The following is a 23639-nucleotide window of genomic DNA, read 5'->3' as shown; positions in this document are numbered from 1 at the left end:
TTAGAAACACACACACACACACACACACACTGCTACCACTTCACCAGAGACATGCACTGAAATGAATTATTTATATCACAGCATCTGCTGAACATTTCATTATATTACAATAATAAGTGTAATTGTCTGTCAGAAGCTTGACTGACTGTAGTTAGGAACAAACCACTTGGGTGTGTGCTGTTCTAGGAAAATAATCAGTGACGTGGTGTGGTGGTGGAGGTGGTGTAGCGGTGGTGGTGTGGTGGAGGTGGGGGAGGTGTAGTGGTGGTGGTATGGTGGTGGAGGTAGTGTAGTGGTGTGGTGGAGGTGGTGTAGTGGTGGTGGTGTGGAGGTGGTGTAGTGGTAGTGGTGTGGAGGTGGTGTGATGGAGGGGGTGGTGTGGTGTGGTGGAGGGGGTGCTGTGGTGTGGTGGTGGGGGTGCTGTGGTGTGGTGGTGGGGGTGTGGTGCGATGCGGCCTGAGTCCAATTGGAGTTACTGTTTACTTGCTTCCTTATTTACTTTCCTTCCTTTTCTCTTTCTGTCTTTCTTCCATTTTGTCAATTTTCCTTCCTTCCTTCCCTCCTTCCTTCCTTGCTTCCATTTTTTACGTTTCTTTCTTTTCTTTATTCCTTACCTTCCATTTCCCCCGTCTTTCCTTCTTACCATCCTTCCTTCTGTCCTTTTTCCCTTCTTTCTCATTTCATTCCTTCCTTCCTATTTTCCATCCTTTCCATTTCGCTCCTTCCTTCCTATTTTCTTCCTATTTTCCATCCTTTCCATTTCTCCTTCATTCCATCCTATTTTCTTCCTTTTTATCTTTCTTGCTTCCTTCCTATTTTCTTCCTTTCTTTCGTTCATCCTTTCCATTCTCCCTTCCTTCCCTCCTTACTTCTTCTTTCCTTCCTTCCTTCCTTCCTTTCTTCCTTTCATCCGTTCCATTTTCCCTTCCTTACCTCCCTCCTAACTTCTTCCTTCCATCCTATTTTCTTCCTTCCTTTTTCATCCTTTCCATTCCCCCTTCCTTCCCTCCTTACTTCTTCTTTCCTTCCTTCCTTCCTTCCTTTCTTCCTGTTTTCTTCCTTTCATCCTTTCCATTTCTCCTTATTTCCTTCCCTAATTACTTTTTCCTTCCTTCCTTCCTTCCTGTTTTCTTCCTTTCATCCTTTCCATTTTTCCTCCCTCCCTCCCTTTTGCACTTGACGGTCACTAATATCGATTGCCAACAATAAAGCTGGATGTGTGTACAGTTGGACGGATAATGTACAGGTTTACTGTGTAAAGTCTGTATACAGACGCGTAGAATAAGCTCTACTGCCTAATCAGTCATTCATTTCTTTTCATTAATGACTTTTGCTTTTTTTTTTTTTTCATTCTTTCTAACATCATGAAACTTTTAAGAACACATCCAGTGCAAGTCATCCTTGAAGGCAAACAGATCTTGCTGCATGTCTCTGTTCACACTCCACTGGTCCTCGAGTGCAGTGGAGACTTGTGTATTTCATGACTCAGCAAAACGGTTCACCATCCGTGGCGGTGAACTACTAATGCCAAACTGCACATGCGGTGCATCGTGGGTGCTCTGGCATCGTGGAACCTTCCTCTCTGCCCCCAGCGTTTCTCGCCAAGCCTTGTCGAGCCTCGTCTTGCTGCTGACCTGGTTTACTTTGTGGCTTTTACTCTTTCGGGAGGCTTCACAACACACACACATACACACAAAGTGATTTATTTAACAAAAGCATTGACACAATGCCAATAAACAACTATTTAAAAATATAATCCTATATACTGCTAACGTTATACAAATTTGTCAGGATGGTGGTCTTCTATGGCGTCAGGATGGTCGGTTGGATGCATGAACAGTCTGTTAAAAAAAAAAACCAAAAAAAACAACCAACAACAATAAGCTACCTACCTAATAGTATCAGGTGACAGCCAGCCATACGGTTACATCATTTTAATTTCAGCAGTAACCATGACAGGAAGAGGGCAGCGCAAAATCAATTTGCTTCCATGGACCAGAGCCAGAAAGCAATTCAAGTTAAAAGCCTCGAAACCTTGCGCCTGCAGAACTCAGTCCTGGTGTCTTTATTCACTTATGTGCTGTGTTTATCGAATAATCTTTTGCTCTCCACCACCCGGAGCTGGAGAGAAGTTTGGACGCAAGGAAGTTTGAAACCTCAACGTGGACTCCAAGCCACCAAAGGTTTCGGTCTACACTTTGCAGGTGGTGCAGCTTCGCCTTAAACAGGCTTTAAAAATGGAGACTAAAACAAGGTGTCCGTTTTGTGGCTCTTCGCCAATTTTGCCAATACGCGATGTCCAGGATGGCTAGTTAGTTTTAACCCCAGTAGTTTCTCTACATTTACATTTTACATTTATGGCATTTGGCAGACGCCCTTATCCAGAGCGACTTACATTTTTCTCATTTATACAGCGGAGCAATTGAGGGTTAAGGGCCTTGCCCAAGGGCCCAACAGTGCTGGGGCTTGAACTCCTGACCTTCTGATCAGTAACCCAGAGCCTTTAACCACTGAGACACCAATGACCCCCAGGAGGTACATTTCTGGTCCACAGAAATGTGCCTACTGTACCTTAGAGCAGGAACTCTGTTTTTTTTTCCAGATTCAGGGGCCATTTGAGCAATTAGATACGTCCGGTGAAGTATGAACACCGTTTTCAAGCCCCAAAGAGGTCCAGAGAAACGGAGGTCTCTGGTATCAGGTGTTGTTGAAAATGGTGGTCTGGGGTCCACTTTTACTCTGGTACATCCCAGATGAGGTATGGGAGCTATCTGTGCCTGGCACCGTACGCCAAGTAACGTGATTGATTGAACTTGTCACATTGCTTCCTGTTTTTACTTTTGGGATGCTGGGGAAAAGGTTGCTATGGTCAGCGGATATTGATCTATCAAATAAGCTTTTCATAGGACTGGTGCACTGTAATTAGATCACCTTGTGGTACGAGTGCTTGCACTGAGAGTGATCCAAAACGTGATGGTACATTTGCTACAGCAAATGGACAAACCTACTGCCTACCATTTTGCACAAATGTAATGTATGGAATTGCACAATCCATCCTTTGTTCAGAAGGAATTCTTCTATATGAAAGCAAACCTATGATTATGAGGCCAGAATCGGTCCTGGGTGCAAGTGTTCTGACCAAGAGTGTGAAAATGGCCTAAAGATTTCATGTAACTATGGCCTAGAAACCCAAATCATCCCGGGTACTTCTGGTGGGAGAGTATCCTGAAAGTTTCTGGGTTCCTGGAAAAGTTCCTGTGGTGGACATGCATCTATTGTACCCGCTGTTTGATTGGACTCCTGGTGAGATTTTCTTTTTGATGCGGTTCTTAAGGCAGGGGAGAAGTTAGCGATCAAACTAGGGTGCGTAACAAAACAACCGGTCCGTGGGCATCTGAGAGACCCGGAGACTGAGAGACTGCCCGCTTCCAATTGAAAACTGAGAAAGGGATTTGATCCTAAATTGGTCCACGAAGTGAACCAAACATGCCACATATTTTGGGTTGGGACAACATTTTTTCACCCAAAGATGTACCTTATATATTGTACCTTGGTAGGTTTAGAAGCTTTTCGTGGGTTTGTGGGTTGTACGGTAACCACCAGCCACCAGATGGGGGGGGAGGGGGGGCGGGCGTGTTAGGGGGGTTGCTGTGTCTTCTCCATTTTTGCTTCTTCATACCATTCTGTGCTTCTTCTGTAGCTGGTTCTACAAAGATAGTCCAAAGATAGTCCATTTACACCAGCCACCTTAGGTTGAGCTTCTTGTAACCAGAAGGTTGTAAGCTCAAATCTCACGTATACCACGAAGCATTAAATGAAAAAAATATTAATGTAATCCCCCCCCCCAAATTTCTTGTTTAGGTTGGCTGTAATGCCATTTCTCAGAATTCAAACAGCTCATGATCTCTGACGTGACTCCAGTTGATTCTTTGTAACTCTATGCCTCCCACTGTCGGAAACACTTCCCTTTCCATTACACGCTGGCTGATGTGATCATTGCTGGATTTGGGCTGATTGCTATCCGCTCCACCGAAGGTTTTTTTTTCCTATGTCTCTACGTTTCGGTGTCTTTATTGTGGTTCATATGTTGTTTTCCAGAAACGCTGCTATTTTCAGGCGTTGGGAAAAAATAAACTTCCAGGCAAGCGTCTAGACTTTTGAGTAAATGCCATCAGGCTTTATTATTTTTTTTTGTTGAGGTTTTTTTTTTTTGTTGAGTTTTCATGAACTGAGACCGATGGACGTCGAGACGCATTATAGCTAAACGGATTACACGTAATGAAATGACGCTTCTTACAACATCGCACTGTTTCTACTCAGAATATTTGTATCACGTGAAGCACGTGTGAACCGCACCGGCAGTGAAGTAATAAATGATCTTGGCTTAAAAAAAGGAGACATGATGTCATGTTCTTATATTTTTAAAGTAACGAGGCAGGCGTTTCGGTCCGGATCAGCGTTCTCCGGATATAGCGCATTAGAACGAGCGGATTCTGTTTCTTCTGCGTGGAAGTTGAAGAACTTCTGAAAGGCTCGGATGAAGTCAATTTAAGAATGGCTCCATATCCCGATCGATATCCATCCTCACTTCCAGGCTAATCACATGCACACACTTCCAGTTTAATGCGAATTAGAGGCTAAGTAACATCGCAGCGCCCAACTTTGACGACCGTGCGCGCGTAAGCCGAGAGGGGCTTCTGTCTGAAAGCTCATACGTACACACACACACACCTAAGCACACACGGGACTAGGCTAGCTTTCTGGTACCATAGCTTTACCAGACAATATGGAGCCATTTCAGAGAGAGAGAGAGAGAGAGAGAGAGAGAGAAAAGTGAAGAGAAGAGAAGTAGATGCGAGAGGGGGGGAAAGGAGATCTCAGTTGCAGCAGATTGTAAGTAGGTCAGGCTGAAGATGGAGGGAACGAGGGAGAGAAGGAGAGAAAATTTAGGGATAGATATCCCCATGACAGAAACTGTATACCTTAGAAAAGAAAAAGAAAAACGTGAAAAGGGAAACTACAGTTATATCCTCTAATCATTTTTAGATTTGAAACCAGAAAAATAAACAAATGCACTTAAAAAAAAAAATGTATTCAATTATTAATTAATTAATTTTTTTTTTTTTTAAATAATGTAATTTAAAAACCTATTAAATTTTATTTAATAAAAACCATTGGAGAAATGAAAGTGCACTCAGTACTTTTGTTGAATTGAATGATACTTTCAATTAAATAGATGTTTTTAATTATGAAAAAATAATTTAAATACTTTTCATTCATTTAAATTCACTAGCAAAAACGAAAAAGTTATTATTTAAAAAAATGGCATAGGATTATGGAAGCCCGTTTCCCCCACTGAGAAATTAAAAAAAAAGTATTGTAACTCCATTTTCCGCAATTTTGAGTTTAAATCTCGCAATTCTGACTTTTTCCCCTCACAGTCATGTTAACGTCTCGCAATTCCGACGTTATTTCTCAATTCAATTGCGAGTTCATATCGCACAATTTTGACTTCATTTTAAGTTTACATCTTGCAATACCTTCTTACAGCGGTTTTCTCTCACAGTTTTGACGTCCACTTGACATCTAGTGAGTTACAAAGAACGCACCGACACCCCATCGATCGATCGTTCTCTATAAACAGGCTATATACAGTAAGAACAACACTCATCAGCTAGTCAAGACAAGGAAAACCAGACGCTAGTCGCATTTCAGCTACAGGTGTCAAGTGGAGGTCTAAATATATCCACTGAGCGTGATTATAAACGTAAAAGTGTTATACGATGTTATACGTTTGTAAACAACACACCACTTCCTGGCATGCTGCTGCAGGAAAATAACCAGCGACTTCAAGCGGAGTTACGCCAACCACCCTGAAGTTGATTATTTTCCAATAACGGCATGTCGGGAAGCGGTTTATCACTACGTCATAGAAATGTTATAGAAACAAGTTAGCTCCTGTATTGTATTATCGTGCTCACGCCCTTTAATGCAAATCTTTTTCGCCACGTGACCTTTTAAACCGCGCACGCTTTTAAAAACCATCCAGATGATTTATAAAAGCGTTGATGATTGGACATCGATACCTTGACGTTTCTGTTTTTAAAAAAAATTCTTTTCATCAGCGGCATAAAGAAGGGAAAGGAGAGGGAAAAACGGAGGGGTTGCGTAAGATGGAAGGAGCGGGAAGGCTGGTTAGAAAACAAGAAGCAGGGGCTTAATAGGAGTGGGGGGGGGGAGCTCTCAACTACTTGTGCGTCTTATTCACATGAGTGGCTCTGTGTGTGTGTGTGTGTGTGTGTGTGTGGAGGGGGCGGGGGGTGTCTAAATCTGGGTCTTTATAAGTGTGTGTGTGTGTGTGTGTGTGTGTGTAGATGCCATGCAGGGTTTTTTTTTCTTCTCTGCAGTGAGTTTGTATCCAACACCCCCCACCCCCTTCTCTCTCTCTCTCTCTCTCTGTCTCTCTGATTTATTATTTATCGGTCTGTGCTTAGTGAGTAAAACTATCCCGCTTTCCCTCTGTGTGAACACGAACGTGTGAAAAAGAAAAATTATCCATCAATATCTGTTTTCCATCTTCCGTCTTATCTTTAGAGCTGGGATGTGATACAAGTCCGCAATACGAATACGTTATTGGGAATGATACTCGAAACAGATAACTTGCGCCAAACGGACACGGAGGTTAGGGTTATGTGTTTTTTTTTGTTGTTGTTGTTTTTTTTGTTGTTGTTGTTGTCCTGGGTTCTTTAGTCAACGAAAGTAGTGTGCATCAGGACGGGGAACGTTTGACTTTCATGCTGTTAGATATGAAGCTCGTGGGATAAATAAAGAGCACGTAGATTTCGAGCGTTCGCGCGTTCATCCTTAGTAACAGCCTGGTCAAAGTTGAAATGGTGGTTGAAATTGGGCTACGAGCTTGTTTATGTTTTGGGAAATAGAATCAAATAAAATTGTACGGAAGCAGGTACAAACAGAACCGTGTACAGACTTGCACAGATCCGTAGTTGAGACCAATTAGGAACTGGAGTGATGTAGCTGAGGTTGAGGAATTCACACACCATGTTGACAAATTTTTTGGGGGGGGGGGTGGTCACGGGGGGTCACGGGGGGTTTGTTTTCCAGTATATTCCAGACGCATAATTGTAGGATTCGTGTTTAATTTAGAAAAAAAACAAAAACAAACATTGTTTGTGGTTTAGGCCACACCCACTTCAGGTTGAAATCCATATACTTAGGACACTAAACAGATACAGATAGTGTCATTGCATTACACCCAAAAAGTTTTACAACCCCGTAATAGTTAGCACGGAATTTTGTTGACATGTAACCGCTTTGTAAACTCGTGAGCGCACGTGTCGAGCTACATTTGTTTCAGATGCTGTCTCGAACCCGTAGATAAAGCCTAAAGCCGCTCTTCCACTTTCAAAAAACTGTGTGTGTGGTCAGCTGTATAGGTGTGTGTGTGTGTGTGTGTAAGACAGGAACCTGAATGTAGGAATCTAGGGCGGCATTTGCTCTGATGCTTTACTGATGAAGACCCAGTTTACACATTTAGACCAAATAGAGCGTTATCAAAGATTTAAATTCTGGATTCTGATTGGTCAGAAGGGTGTCGATTAGTTTACCGTAACAGCAGCTCGGAGAGTCGTTCCTGTTGCACGGTTTATATGAACGCGCTCGTTCTAATCAACGCTCGACTCTGTAGCGATTAGCGACTGTTGCTAATTGCTGATACGGTGAAGGTTTCTTTGAGGCGACGTTGTAGGAAGGAGTCTCCAGTATCAGAGGTGAAGAGGTAAAGCTGTTACTTTAAGTTTTCCGACATGTCTTCAAGATGGAGAGCTATAGACTTGTGGACATTCCACAATGTCAATGTAATTATAAATGGATATAAAAAGAAAATTATGACATATCGTTATTTAATAAATAAAGAATTGTAATCGTTGGCAAATTGCAGTGGTATAAGAGTGACACAATATTATACTCAGGAACATCGCACATCGAATAGGATTTTATATGGATGGAGTCGAGGCAAGTGATGGAAAAAAAAGACAGGAAATAAACAGGAAGAATTTATAACCTGCATTAGAATCAAGAGCTGTAGTGATGAATGCCAGCCAGTGGTACATGTAATGGCTCGCTTTGAATTATTACGACCCTTTAATGCTTTCTGGAGATACACAACCTTGTACCACCTGCACTTTTAATTTCAGACATCCAATCCACCAATTTGTAAAAATGGAAGAAGAGGCTGTTGGGAAATTCGATCCCGTTCTAGCGGGACTCTTCAGTGTAGTGTATCAGGATAGGACTGAAGTGGTCAAAGTCATTTATATTTAGTCGTACTATTAGTATAAGTTTGTACTTCTCCCAAGTTGGAAATATTAACGTTAATGCTTTACCTCAGACTGACACTGAAGACTCCTTCCAAAAAAAAATAGCACTCTTTAATTGGTTTATTTGGAGCGCCCACCTGGTGGTGCTAGTGCTTGTGTAAGCTGTTGCTATAGAAACAAAAACATAGTAGAAGAAGCACTTTAACATAAACCTTGCAGCTGGAACTACTGTCAGAGCTGCTGTTATAGAAAATGTCTTTGTTCGACCAATCGGAAACGAGAATTCGACACCGCGATGTGATGTAACGTTACAAATGCTTTATACAGAATGAAGCAAGATAGCTGACATCCATCACTTTTGGCAAGAGTTTATTCGTAAAAGATGATCCATGTGATGACCCGGATGTGACGTTGACCTTCTTCCTTCTGTTTCTCTTTTTTTTTTTCTTCTCTGAAGTACGTGGCGTTCGGCTCGCTGCTCTTCATCCTCATCTCCATCTCGACGTTCTGCATGGAGACGCACGAGGCGTTCAACACCATCTACAACCGGACGGAGAACGTGACGGTGGGCAACGTGACGCGTGAAGAGACCTTCTACGAGGTGGTGACGGACAGGTGGCTGATGTACGTCGAGGGCGTGTGCGTGGTATGGTTCACCTTTGAAGTGTTCACGCGTGTCATCTTTTGCCCGGACAAGGCAGAGTTCTTCAAGAGTGCGCTGAACATCATCGACTTTGTGGCCATCCTGCCGTTCTACCTGGAGGTCGGTCTGAGCGGCCTCCCGTTCAAGGCGGCGAAGGACGTGCTGGGCTTTCTGCGCGTCGTGCGATTTGTCCGTATCCTGAGAATCTTCAAGCTCACTCGGCATTTCGTTGGGCTTCGTGTGCTGGGTCACACGCTTCGCGCCAGCACCAATGAGTTTCTCCTGCTCATCATCTTCCTTGCCCTTGGAGTGCTCATATTTGCCACCATGATCTACTACGCCGAGCGCATCGGTGCCAATCCCGACGACCCCACGGCCAGTCAACACACCAGTTTCAAGAACATCCCCATCGGTTTCTGGTGGGCCGTGGTCACCATGACGACACTGGGGTATGGTGACATGTACCCTCACACGTGGTCAGGCATGTTGGTTGGCGCTCTGTGCGCCCTGGCTGGTGTGCTCACCATCGCCATGCCTGTGCCCGTCATCGTCAACAACTTCGGCATGTACTACTCGCTGGCCATGGCCAAGCAGAAGCTGCCCAAGAAGAAGAATAAACACATCCCGCGAGCCCCACAGCCCGGTTCGCCCAACTACTGCAAGCCTGATGCCCTGGCTATGGCCACTGCCTCGCCTCAGAGGATCCTGGGTAACGTTCTGGGCAGGGTCATGGGCTCAGGCGGACTCACTGGAGACTGTCCTCTAGCTCAGGAGGAGATCATAGAAATAAACAGAGGTGAGGATCTTTATTTTTCATTTCATCATTTATCTGAAATGGGAAATGACAAAGACCTGCATTTTTTTTTTTTCTAACCAAATATTTCGTTCAACTCATGGCATATGTTTACACCTAACAGATTTTGGCGAAAAAATTTTCTTTTCTTCTGGTTATGTACTGGAGCTAATTTTACAAACAAGGGAACCTTATAGCTACACGTTTAACAGCTGCTTGCTTTTACGGTGAAGTTTTCGGTCAGGAGACGTCTCCAGCGTCTCCATTGTCAGGGCTTTGGATAAGACACTTTGGGGTGACTTCCCATCGGGCCGCATTGCAAAACCCAGTCGTTGATTATTTTCCTATAACAGCACGTTCCCCCACTGTGTTATTTTTTTTATAGATTACTGTGTTAGGAACAGCATAAACAAGTCTGTTTGAGATACTGAGGTATGATGCTAACCTCTTAGCTGTTAGCTGCAAGCGTTGCTTGTTAGCTACATCATCAGCCTTATAGCTCCAAAACATGGCTTTACTACATTCAACTACATTGAGAATAAAGGGATAGTGGATAGTTGTGGCTTTAATGACACCCCTGGTCCTCATTCTTCAGTGTGTAAGAGTACAGGAAATGGACTTTGTAATTCAATTTAGCGGTTCGAAAATGCTGAATCATTCATTTCTCAGGGTAACAAATAGACACGATGGGAGAACAATGCAGAGCATTTAAGTGCACTTAAAGCATTGTGTGTGCTTGTGTTCGAGATTTTCTCAGGAGGCACCTCCGTTTGAAATGATTTTCATATTTACGATCAACTAGTGAGTCCATATGAGCCCAAAGCATTCCATCTGCTGAGCATAAACTCTCCACACACTCACACACACACACACACACACACACATGCGCGTGTGTGCCACCACTGAAGATCCCAGGAGGCTTTTAGCTCATAGGCATTTCAGAAGCAGTCCTACATAAACAGTGCAGAGTAAACAGCAGGTGCCGTCTGTGGCCCGATAACGAATCATTCCTAAAGGTCAGCCATTTTAACTTCTCCGTAATTTCATTCACAGTTATTTACGTAATTTCAGACCTCAGCCATTTTTTTTCTTCTTACTGAATTGAACATGTGTCAGAGTCCGTGACTTCAATTCAAAAGTTCCGCGTATTCAGAGTCGTCGGGTTACACGCCTCCTAATTCTCATTCCGATTATTAAAGCCACCTCGAAGGTGGGCTTTGGGTTGGGTTTGTCTTGAGTTAAAGCGTCCGAGATGGGGGTTTTCAATAGGGTCTAGTGTTTGACATCCATGAGAGCAGAGTCTTTTTGTGACATTTATTTGAACAGAAGATCCAAAGGTTAATAGCGATAATGAGTCTTTATTGATCACGTATACATTACAGCACAGTGAAATTCTTTTCTTCGCATACCCCAGCATGTCAGAAAGTTGGGGTCAGAGCGCAGGGTCAGCCATGATGCAGCGCCCCTGGAGCAGAGAGGGTTAAGGGCCTTGCTCAGGGGCCCAACAGTGGCAGTTTGAACCCCTGACTTTTCGATCAGTAACCCAGAGCCTTAACTGCCAAGCCACCACTGCACCCCCGCCTTAGCCCTAACCCTAACCCTTAGCTACCAATCAGTAACTCAAAGCCTTAACCTCCAAGCCACCACTGCACCCCCCCCCACCTTAGTCCTAACCCTAACCTACCAATCAGTAACCCAAAGCCTTAACCTCCAAGCCACCACTGCACCCCCCCCCACCTTAGTTCTAACCCTAACCTACCAATCAGTAACCCAAAGCCTTAACCTCCAAGCCTCCACTGCACCCCACCCCCCACCTTAGCCCTAACCCTAACGTACCAATCAGTAACCCAAAGCCTTAACCTCCAAGCCTCCACTGTACCCCCCCCCCCACACCTTAGCCCTAACCTTAACCTACCAATCAGTAACCCATGCCTTAACCGCCAAGCCTCCACTGCAACCCCCCCCCACCTTAGCCCTAATCCTAACCTACCGATCAGTAACCCATGCCTTAACTGCCAAGCCACCACTGCAACCCCCCCCCCCACCTTAGCCCTAATCCTAACCTACCGATCAGTAACCCATGCCTTAACTGCCAAGCCACCACTGCAACCCCCCCCCCCACCTTAGCCCTAACCCTAACCTACCGATCAGAAACCCATGCCTTAACCGCCAAGCCACCACTGCACCCCCCCCACCTTAGCCCTAACCCTAACCTACCGATCAGTAACCCATGCCTTAACCGCCAAGCCACCACTGCAACCCCCCCCCCACCTTAGCAATAATGCTAACCTACTGATCAGTAACCCATGCCTTAACCGCCAAGCCACCACTGCAACCCCCCCACCTTAGCCCTAATGCTAACCTACTGATCAGTAAGCCATGCCTTAACCGCCAAGCCACCACTGCAACCCCCCCACCTTAGCCCTAATGCTAACCTACTGATCAGTAAGCCATGCCTTAACCGCCAAGCCACCACTGCAACCCCCCCCACCTTAGCCCTAACCCTAACCTACCAATCAGTAACCCATGGCTTAACCGCCAAGCCACCACTGCAACCCCCCCCCCCCCACCTTAGCCCTAACCCTAACCTACCAATCAGTAACGCATGGCTTAACCGCCAAGCCACCACTGCCCCAAAAGATTAAACAATTATGATTAATTTTTCACAGCCTTCTTTGCTCATATTTACCAAGGGTGCCAATATTAGTGGAGGGCACTGTATGGGAAATCACATATGGATCCCATCTATCAAGCTGTACGATTTATAATCGACTATCCTAGTCCAACCTTAACAACCTGCCATCTGACCTCGGAGCCGAGCAACGAACGCATCGTTCTCTGATGCGTCTTATCTTCCCTTGTCCATGAACATGAATAGAGCTTTTAAATCAAACGATGAAACAACGTATTGTTTATTAAAGCTAAAGTCCTCTGTCCTGAAGACCCCCCTGTGTCGGAAAAAAACCTCATCACTGACAACGGAGACTCCTTCCATGAACGGTCAGTGAACATATGCTTAACAAGGACGTCGCCATATCAACAACGACACGGTTTATTGGTTGAATAGCAGCACATATCGTGTGTGATTTTGGAAATAATTGAACGACCAGAATGAATAAACTCTCGAATTAAAATCCCAGACTCGGACTGTTTACAGCCGTTATAGGAAGTCGCTGATATAACCTGTGTCCCAGAGGCTCACATGCAACAGCCGGCTGCTGCTAAAACATAACCTCATGATTTGATTGGATGTCACAGCAGCCTGACCACACCTCCTGCTAATATATTCATGCTATCTCCGCCCCTTAGAATGAAGACTGCAGATATGACCTAAAAAAATACAGAGCATGATATATACTGTATATATTATTACGCTCTGTGTGTGTGTGTGTGTGTGTGTGTGTGTGCGTGTGTGTGTGTAGTAATATAAAAGTGACATTGTTTTCCCCTTTCTTGTTCTGCATCTCTTTTTTCCGCTGCTGCAGTATGTTTATTCCTCTTTCTTCCTCTCTTCTCTTCCTTTTCTCTTCTCACGCCACATATTTTACTCGTGCTGTTCCTCCACTCTATTGCCATGTCTCATCTCTCCATCCTCTCCTTTTTTTTCTTTTCTGCATCTCTCTCTCTCTCTCCTTTTCTTTCACTCAACCCCTTTCTCTTTCTTTCTCCTTTCTCTCATTCATTGTTTCCCTCTCTCTTCAATCCCCCTTTCTCTCCCTCACTTATCCTCCTTCTCTTTCCCTCAACCACTTTCTCACTCTCCCTCATTCCCTCCTCTCTACCTTTCCCTCTCTCCTTCTCTTTCTCCTCTACCACCTTCTCTTTCTTCCTCCTTCTCTCTCCTTCCTCTCCTCTCTTTTGTTGCTTCTCCCCCTCAATCGTTTCTCTCTCCTATGTTCTCCTTCTCATTTCCCCTGCTCTTTCCTCTCTATGTCCATTTCTCTGTCCATTTACCACTTCACTCTCTCTCCATCCCTTTCTTGCTCCTTCTCTCGCGCTGTCACTCTCTCTGATTTTCTACTTCTCACCCTTTATCTCACTTTTTTCACTCTCCCTTCTTCTTTCCCTTTACCTCGTCCTCCTTCTCTCTCCCTAATTCGCTTTCTCGTCCACATCCTTCACCTCTCTCCTTTTTTCTCTTTCCTTTTCCTCTCCATCCTTCTCCTTTTCTTCCCAATTCTCATTCCATTCCTCTCTCTTTCTCGCTCCTCCTTTCTCCCTTTTTGCTCCTTTCCCTTTCTCCACCTGTCCATTCCTCTTTCTCTCTTTCTTTTTTTGCTCTTTCTCCCTCCTCTTTTTCTCCACTCTTGTTCTCCCTCCGTCTCTCTCTTGCTCTCTCCCCCTGTCTTCCTCTCGGTCAGACTCAAAGCAGAACGGTGACGCATCGAGTGCGGCGCTGGCTAACGAGGACTGTCCCACCATAGACCAGGTGCTGAGTCCTGACGAGCGCAGTCCGGTGGGGCGAACACGCGAGCGCTACCAGCAGGACCGAGCCTGCTTCCTGCTCAACACGCGCGAGTTCAGGCCCGCAGAATCTAATGTCCGGAAAGGTATGCTCGTACACACACACACAAAACACACATGCTTTGTTTTACTCATATGTTCTAAACACAGGGGCCAGTTTACACTAGAATAAAAACACTCTCTTATACAGTCGAATACATACCGTATTTCCTGGACTATAAGTCGCCCCAGAGTCTAATCCCAGCTTTCCGATGTCGTCATGATGCCTGAAATCGTATCCGGGCATCGCGACCACCGGGAAAATGACGTGTGGGACACGCAGATATCATGGCCAGGCCATTTGTTTTTATTTCTAGTTGTAGGTTCTTTAAGCAAAACGTTTTATTTTGGTGTGTAGCTAGGCTTAACTGAAATGTGCTTCCGAGTGGAAACAATGAGTCGTTATTAATCACGTATACAGTACAGCAGAGTAGCCAGCATGTCAGGAAGCTGGGGTCAGAGTGCATGGTCGGCCATGATACAGCACCCCTGGAGCAGAGAGGGTTAAGGGCCTTGCTCAAGGGCCCAACAGTGGCAGCTTGGCAGTACTGGGACTTGAACCCCAGACCTTCCGATCAGTAACCCAGAGCCTTAACCGCCAAGCCACCACTGCCCCCTACTGACCACCTACTGACCAAAACAAAAGGGGAAAAAAAAGTCTAGCACAAAGTTGTCGTATAACATTCCTGGTTTAAGATGTACTATGTGCTATCATATATACAGTATGACCTTGAGTTAACTAGCTTGGCGATATGTTATTAGCTTATTACGTTAGCGAACACTTTTTAACCTAGTCAAAGGTTTACGGGAAACCAAAGCATGGGACTAGACAGCACACCGGGCTAGCTAATTACGCAACATCGCACGAACAAGAGTGCGGTTGTACTGAATATCATATTTAAATGTTCAGTATACCGAACGTAAAAGGATTTCGTGGAGTTGTTTTTATGATTGTTTGGGGCAAAGATGCTTGATTTTTTTGCTGTGTCTTTTCTTTTTTTTTTTTAAATTTGCGATGCAATTTGCAGACTTTTTTTTGCGGGAAAACCACTTCGATTGGCGGGATCGCGATCGGACGAAATTGTTTTGCGCGGTCTTTCGCAGTGATTGTTTGTCGGTAAACGAGACCTTTTAGCTGTACTCGTGTTCGCCGCAATGTGAATCGAAGAGGGCTTGGTCTGAATTCGCACTGTGATGACGTCTTGGCCCAAATCTGCAGGAAGCTCCTGTGAATACTGCAGAGTTTCCTTGATTTCGCGTTCATTTCTGGCGATCGAAAATATGGCCAAATGATTTGTTCATCCCAGTAGATCCCAAACAAGCCACTTTCCATTTCTCCTGGTCAGTTAAAATCCGGATAATATAGCACATATGCCTGATATACAGTAGCTGCCATGAAGACACAACTATCCCATCATGTCTTTCTCGCTCTCGCTCTCTCACACACACAAACATACAAGCCAGCCATTTACGCTCGTCCTAAATCTGCTCTATTCCTATGATGCTCTTATTTCTGATGTCCCTGTTCTCTTTCTCTCTCGGAACTACTGTTTTTCCACTATAAAGACACAAACAGATAATATTGACATGTACTTCGACTGTTATTGATGGTTAGCTCGCAGGCGCGCGTTAGCTGTTGCTCGGCTGTAAGCCAACTAGTTCAAATAGTGTAAATGTACCGTGCAAATACCGTAACACCTGGAGTAGCATGTCCACTGCAAAAACCCTAACCGGAAGACAAAAGAAAGCGGGAATCAGACAATTGTCTGATGTATCTGATGTGTAAACACGTGTATTATCGAATAACCAGAACACTTTTCCGAACCTACAGAAGGCGGTTGTGGTTACAGGCGGCAAGCTCCGTCTTCGCAGTGTCCGTTCCATCTCAGCTAAATAGCTCACTTTCATATCAGCGATGCTGGCGTGCCAGCTAGGAGGACATGGTGGCTTATTGGTTAGCGCATTTGCCTTGCACCTCCGTTGAGGGGTTGGAGGTTCGATTGTGCCCTGCGGCGGGTTTGCACCCACGTCCAGGGTGTCCCCCAGCTTGTGAAAGAAGAAATTAGCTAGCTAACAATTGATACCTAGGTACTAGATCCCTCACGTTCTTACTGAGGAGTTGTTTATAACGGACACCTTTATAACGAGTTCATTTTGTCCAAACACAATCGAGGCAACACCTCAGCTTTCGGTGCCATAACGTCCTCGATACTGTGATCGTAAAATGTTACGTATCGAGCGTGCCACAAACGACAAAGTCGGCACGAAGAGATTTGTATGCCTTCACTTTCATTGGTCGCTGAGGGTAGACCACCGATAGCACCGCTGACAGGACGCCTGGCCGTAAGGATCTTCTAAAGTTACACCGCTTGGAATGTCAATCCGATTCTTCATTCCCGATTACGACCGAGTAGAATCAGGTTGCGGCTACTCGAGTCTTTCCGCAACCGTTCTGTTTTCGGAAGCGACGACAACTACAAGGCAAACTACCATCAACGACCCCTAAAACCCCTAACGGACAAGCAAGTTACTATAGCAACTCGAGTAGCCTCCCTAACAAATAGACAAACAAATTGAACTGTCGGAGTAGCGCACCCCAAATACGACATCTACCATAAAACACCTAACACGTAGACCAATTAACGTAACTGCTTACGCAGGACTCCACTAGAGGGCAGAGCAAATATGTCTTATAGTCCAGAAAATACAGCAGAGATACAGGGACATAATGACAGATACACACATAAACACACACACACACACACACACACACACACACATGCAGTGGGTTCATGTGTGTGTTTTCTTCCCTGCAGTCTCAATAGAGTGTACATTTTGTATTTGTGTGTACTTTATATGAGTGTTAAGAGTTAAGGGTAGGTTTCACACACGTTCTGCTTCCATCCACTGAACGCTAATTTTTTTTTTCTGTAATGCTAATCTTCACTTAGCACGTATAATTAGCATTATTCACGGGAGCTCGAAATCTTACCTCGGATTTACCTTACCTAAAATTACCTCGGATTTTCCGCTGATTCGGGCCAAGATATGGCATGCGACATCATCACGACGCACACTCAGCAAAAGCCCTCTTCGATTCACGTGCGTCGAACATGAGTACAGCTAAAAAGGTCTCGTTTAGCAACAGACAATTTCGTGCGGTTGCAATTTCGCCAATTCGCATAGTTTTTCCAAAAAAACAAAAGAACCAGCAGAAAATCCTGTACGGACGGAGTGAATGTGCGTCATGATGACGTCACACAACGCATCTTGGCCCAAACGTGCGGAAAATCTGCGGTCATTTTGAACGATTTCAAGCTCCCGCGAATATTGTGGAGTTTCCTTGATTTTGCGTTCATTTCTGCGATGAAATCCTGAAGGACTGACTAGTAGCTTGCTCTAGCGTTACAGAATCAAGGTGCGTCTTACCACCGCACAGCATGCAAACGTAAACATAAAGATAAACATAAACACGCGTAAAAGACAGTGAAAATGTTGCTACTTACTTAATAACATGGATACGAAATCTGCTTGTCCCGAGCACCCGGTGAGCAATGTAATATAATGAACATTATTATAATAATAATACAGTACAATACAATACAATACATGTTTTAAAGTTATAAAGTATTAAACAAGGTGTTTGTACAGTATAGCTCTTCGGAGGAGTGGGGGTGTCAAGGCATCTTTTTGCTGAATGTCATGAGCGCAGCACGTGTCAACACCTGGCTTGATTGGTTGAGTGCAGTGAGGTCCCCAATAATTAATTATCTGTTTTTTATCCAACAGTGATACAAAATAGTGGATGTGTGTAAACCTACCCTGCACTCTTTCTGTGTACCAGTGCAGTAGGCCTTATCAGTGTGTGTGTGTGTGTGTGTGTGTGTGTGTTGCACTGGTTGGGTTCAAATGCAATTATGAGTCACATGAAAAAACACAATAACAGCTTCAACTAAATATGGAACTGCAGATTATTGCTGTGTGTGTGTGTGTGTGTGTGTGTGTGTGTTTGGTGTTATCTCACCCCCTCTGTATTGTCTCTCTCTTCAGGTTGTGTCATATCACGCGTTTGTATGTGGGCTTCTTCATTCTACTTCCTCTTTTAGTGTTACCCTGTCCTCTCTGCGCCGTGTGTGGGTGTGTGCGTGTATGCGTGTGTGCGTGCGTGTGTGTGTGTATTTCGTGACGTGGCTTATCTTGTTCTTAACGTGTTTTGCCCTTTTTTTTCCTGCTCTGTCCACTTCAGTGACTTTCAGCCCTGGCTTGGGGCAACAGTCCCTCCAGGGTTAAAGGTCAAAGGTCAAATTGAGGTCAGAGTGAGGTTGTGTGAGTGATGTCCTCAGGTCTGAGACAGAGAGCAACAGGAGAAAAAGAGCGGGACAGGAGATGAGGAGAAATAGGAGACGAGACCTATAAGACTTCACACACACAACCTCACTACTTCAGGTGCGTGTGTGTGTGTGTAGATGGGTAAGTGTGTCAGGTTTGTTGTGGGTTGAGTAAGTGTGAGGCGTGGACACACACTGACGTGTGGCTGACTGGTTGACAGACAGACACAGGGACATTTGGACAGACTAACAGGGAAGGTAAGAACGAGTCCCCGAAAACCGCAACGTCCTAATAAGCCCTAAAGTTCTACACACTAAACCCTAATCCCTTACCTGCTCAGCTGCAGTGTTGTAGTGTAGATCAACCAGACACACCACGCTCTCTTGTCTCACTGTAATATCCAGAGCAAGCTCAAACAAACACACACACACACACTTACCTATTAACTATCCTTGTGAGGACCTTCCATTAGCATTATTAATACAGCTAATTAATGCTATACTGCACCTAAATCTAAGCCAAACCTTATCTTCACTAAGGTTTTTTTCTAATAAAAGCTGCAGTTTGCTTAAAAAAAGAAAGAAAGAAAGAAAGTTTTCCTTGTGGGGACCAGCCAGATGTCCCCACAAGGAAAACTTTCTTTCGTTCTTTCTTTTAGGAATATCTGACAATTTTGACCTGGTCCCCACAAGGAAAACTGTTTTTATCCACCAAGATATGAAAACATGCCTCCACACACACACACAAACACACACACACAAACACACACAAGTTTGCTAATAAAAGACAATGTGTGTGTGTGTGTGTGTAGGTGGGTAAGCGAGGCAGGTATGTTTGTTGAGTTACTTTTTTATGAGGACCTTTTGCGAGGTGCCTACTTTGTGAGCAACATTTTCATATTCTCTGAACTACATGACAGTCAGTACCCTGGGACACCTGGGAACAAGAAGATTACGTATCCCGGATGTATCTACATGTATGAGTTTGTTTTTCGATAGCGATGCCGATAACGAAACGAGTATCCTACTTAGTATGGATCAATCAGCAAGGTCACGGAACGTTTTATTTCGCACCATTTATATTTCCTCGGTTTACTCGGTGGTCATGAATAGTCATGAATGTGTGTGTCTATGCGTCGACGCTACTCGGCTCGTTCTTTACGTTATTAGCTAGTTGATTTTCGAATGAACTACGTTACCTAGCTACAATAGTTACCTCGTTTCAGCTCAGAAAAGCGCTTTTGTACAGCTGTTTTATTGATTTCATCCCGCTTACTACATGTAGACGCTTCGTGGTTAACGGTGTCGAAAGAAAATAAAGAGGACTGAATGTGTGTATGGCTGAGAGATTATTCAGGGCACTACACCCAACACACACACACACACACACACACACCTTGCTCTGGATATTGGAGTGGACTCTTCACACACAACACAAACTCACTATATAAGTTGTGTACATAGATACAGTATGTGTGTGTGTGTAAGCACATGTGCTTGTGCTGGTTTGGCCATTTGGATCCCATCTGTATATAAAGCTGTACATCACTGGTGGTTGTACATGTCCTTTTGGCCTCCTACTCTTCCCCATCATCATTATCATCATCATCATCATCATCTAAATAACTGATTTATTTGTTACAGTAAAATGGTAACAATGAGAAATATCACAGTACACGGACCCAAAACACAGAGCTGCCAGCCTTGGCACATTTTGTGTAGGAGCTCTGCAATTTATCATCGGAGAATGTTGGTACAAGTTATCGTTCAAAAATACGGCAAAAACGCTGATCACCATATGAATCTGGAATGATTGACACTTGCGTACATGTTTATTTTCACCTCTCCATCAGCTCGTGCGTTTTTTAATGGGAAAGCATTTCATATGAAATCAGCATATGTTTGACTTATGTAACAGTCACAGATAAATGTATAGTTAACATGGAAGAAGATGCGGGAACAAAATTCCATGGGCTGTGTGTGTGTGTGTATATATATATATATATATATATATATATATATATATATATATATATATGCACACACAGTGCATCCGGAAAGTATTCACAGCGCTTCACTTTTTCCACATTTTGTTATGTTACAGCCTTATTCCCAAATGGATTAAATTCATTATTTTCCTCAAAATTCTACAAACAATACCCCATAATGACAACGTGAAAGAAGTTTGTTTGAAATCTTTTCAAAGTTATTAAAAATAAAAAACAAACAAAAAAGCACATGTACATAAGTATTCACAGCCTTTGCTCAATACTTTGTTGAAGCACCTTTGGCACCAATTACAGCCTCAAGTCTTTGAGAATGATGCTACAAGCTTGGCACACCTATTTATGGGCAGTTTCTCCCATTCTTTTTTGCAGGACCTCTCAAGCTCCATCAGGTTGGATGGAGAGCGTCGGTGCACAGCCATTTTCAGATCTCTCCAGAGATGTTCAATTGGGTTCAAGTCTGGGCTCTGGCTGGGCCACTCAAGGACATTCACAGAGTTGTCCTGTAGACACTCCTTCGTTATCTTGGCTGTGTGCTTAGGGTTGTTGTCCTGCTGGAAGATGAACCTTCACTCCAGTCTGAGGTCCAGAGCGCTCTGGAGCAGGTTTTCATCAAGGAAGTCTCTGTACATTGCTGCATTCATCTTTCCCTCAATCCTGACTAGTCTCCCAGTTCCTGCCGCTGAAAAACATCCCCACAGCATGATGCTGCCACCACCATGCTTCACTGTAGGGATGTTATTGGCCAGTTGATGAGTGCTGCCTGGTTTCCTCCAGACATGATGCTTGCCATTCAGGCCAAAGAGTTCAATCTTTGTTCAATCTTTGGTCTGAGAGTCCTTCAGGTGCCTTTTGGCAAACTCCAGGCAGGCTGTCATGTGCCTTTTACTGAGGAGTGGCTTCCGTCTGGCCACTCTACCATTCAGACCTGATTGATGGAGTTCTACAGAGATGGTTGTTCTTCTGGAAGGTTCTCCTCTCTCCACAGAGACATGCTGGAGCTCTGTCAGAATGACCATTGGGTTTTTGGTCACCTCCCTGACTAAGGCCCTTCTCCCCCAATCGTTCAGTTTGGCCGGACAGCCAGCTCTAGGGAGAGTCGTGCTGGTTCCAAACTTCTTCCATTTAAGGATGATGGAGGCCACCGTGCTCACTGGTACCTTCCATGCTGCAGAAATGTTTCTGTACCCTTCCCCAGATCTGTGCCTCGATACAGTCCTGTCTCGGAGGTCTACAGACAATTCCTTGGACTTCATGGCTTGGTTTGTGCTCTGACATGCATTGTTAACTGTGGGATCTTTTATAGAGAGGTGTGTGCCTTTCCAAATCATGTCCAATCAACTGAATTTACTACAGGTGGACTCCAATCAAGTTGTAGAAACATCTCAAGGATGATCAGTGGAAACAGGATGCACCTGAGCTCAATTTTGAGTGTCATGGCAAAGGCTGTGAATACTTAGGTACATGTGCTTTTTTTGTTTTTTATTTTTAATAAATTTGCAAAGATTTCAAACAAACTTCTTTCATGTTGTCATTATGGGGTATTGTTTGTACAATTTTGAGGAAAATAATGAATTTAATCCATTTTGGAATAAGGCTGTAACATAACAAAATGTGGGAAAAGTGAAGCGTTGTGAATACTTTCCGAATGCACTGTATATGCACAGCATTCTTATTAATTGCTGTACGTAACATCTTTTTGCTTGAATAGCAAGTAAGAAAGTGTGCATCTAAACATTTATACTGATTAGCGAAAGGACTATACCGAAAATGTATTGCGTTTTTTTAATCCCCCCCTCCCCATTGGCGGGACTACACAGTTAAAGTAGGTAAGTAGTACTGCATTCTCCAGACTATAAGACAAGTATTTTGCACTCTAGAAAATGCGGCAACAATTGTACTAGCCCGATCGTTAGTGGTTTTACGGTAGACCTGCTACTACAGCAGTTGTGATAATTTGCCACTACCTTCATGTTATATAATAATTACCACCGTTCTTCCAGCTGAAGTAAAAACATTCATGTCAGTCTGAGTCCGAACTGAGTCCGCCAGCTCTCTGACAGCCGAAAAATTATTTGACTAAACCAGAACGTGCCGTATGTCTAAGGAAATAAAGTGCGAATTTAAATTTATAGTTCAGTTTATATTATTGCTTACAGCTAATAAATTGTACCACTGATTTCTGTTATGTTAAAGACGTTTATCAGGAACAGAAATGCTAAATGCTACGTCTATGCTATCTACATGGTGTTGATGTGACAAAATAATATTTACGTAGGTGCATTTTATACTTCATAGCGACTTATTGTCTGGAAAATATGGTATTTTATTTTTTTAAAGGGGGGGGGGTTGTTAATTTTTCAGTACATTAGTGGTTTGATATTGATATCGATTCACACATTCCATTGTTCTGCCTTTCAAATGTTCATCTGCATGACCTTTGACCTCAGCATGACCTCTGTACTATGTGCCTTCAAATATTAAAACCAGTGTCATGTCATGGGTATCAGAGCATTATTAAAGCTTGTATCACAGGCAGTTTAGCCCTTCCTGAGCTGAGCCGCTTGGATGCCTGTTTAACTGTGGCTAGGCTAGCCCACAGAGGCTAACCGAGTGCTTAAGTGGTTTCAAAGACTTCAAAAGAGCTCTCATGTTACAAGCTACACACCTTCACGTGCTAAACACACCACCGCTAGCACTCTTGATTTGCATTCTGGTCGAGCCCGGATCAATAGAATTTAATTGTGGGTTATACGAACCCTCTCCTGCAGATCAATACATTGACATGTTGCAGGAACAGGCATCTCCAAGATCTCTGTGTACATATGGCCTTCAAAGCAATACACAACCATGACCTAATTATAGAATTGAATGCTTATGAACAATCACAACATCCAAATGTTTCTTTTTCTTTTTCTTTAAAAAAAAAAAAATGTATACAAACCTCTTCCAAATAGGTCTTACTACCACGTTAGTTCATAGTTTAGCGTGTTCAAAGCTAGCTTGTGGGTAAACCGTTTTCTACAATGT

General features: G+C 43.8%; 1 protein-coding gene across 3 annotated transcripts in view; it reads left to right on the top strand.

The window, feature by feature from the left end:
* Window positions 1–23639, top strand: part of kcnc3b (potassium voltage-gated channel, Shaw-related subfamily, member 3b) — a 65238-nt gene that overhangs the window by 30714 nt on the left and 10885 nt on the right. For 2 of the 3 annotated variants that reach the window (XM_053620286.1, XM_053620303.1), the window contains exons 3-4: window positions 8794–9775; window positions 14134–14322. In XM_053620286.1, coding sequence (XP_053476261.1) covers window positions 8794–9775; window positions 14134–14322 — 1171 coding nt within the window. The remainder of the gene's footprint in view (window positions 1–8793; window positions 9776–14133; window positions 14323–23639) is intronic. The other variant, XM_053620294.1, reaches the window with a different exon arrangement.

This window comes from Ictalurus furcatus, chromosome 1 (genome assembly GCF_023375685.1).
Source record: "Ictalurus furcatus strain D&B chromosome 1, Billie_1.0, whole genome shotgun sequence".
Taxonomy (NCBI): domain Eukaryota; kingdom Metazoa; phylum Chordata; class Actinopteri; order Siluriformes; family Ictaluridae; genus Ictalurus; species Ictalurus furcatus.
The sequence above is the reverse complement of the archived record's forward strand: the minus strand, read 5'-3'. Positions and strand labels throughout refer to the sequence as shown.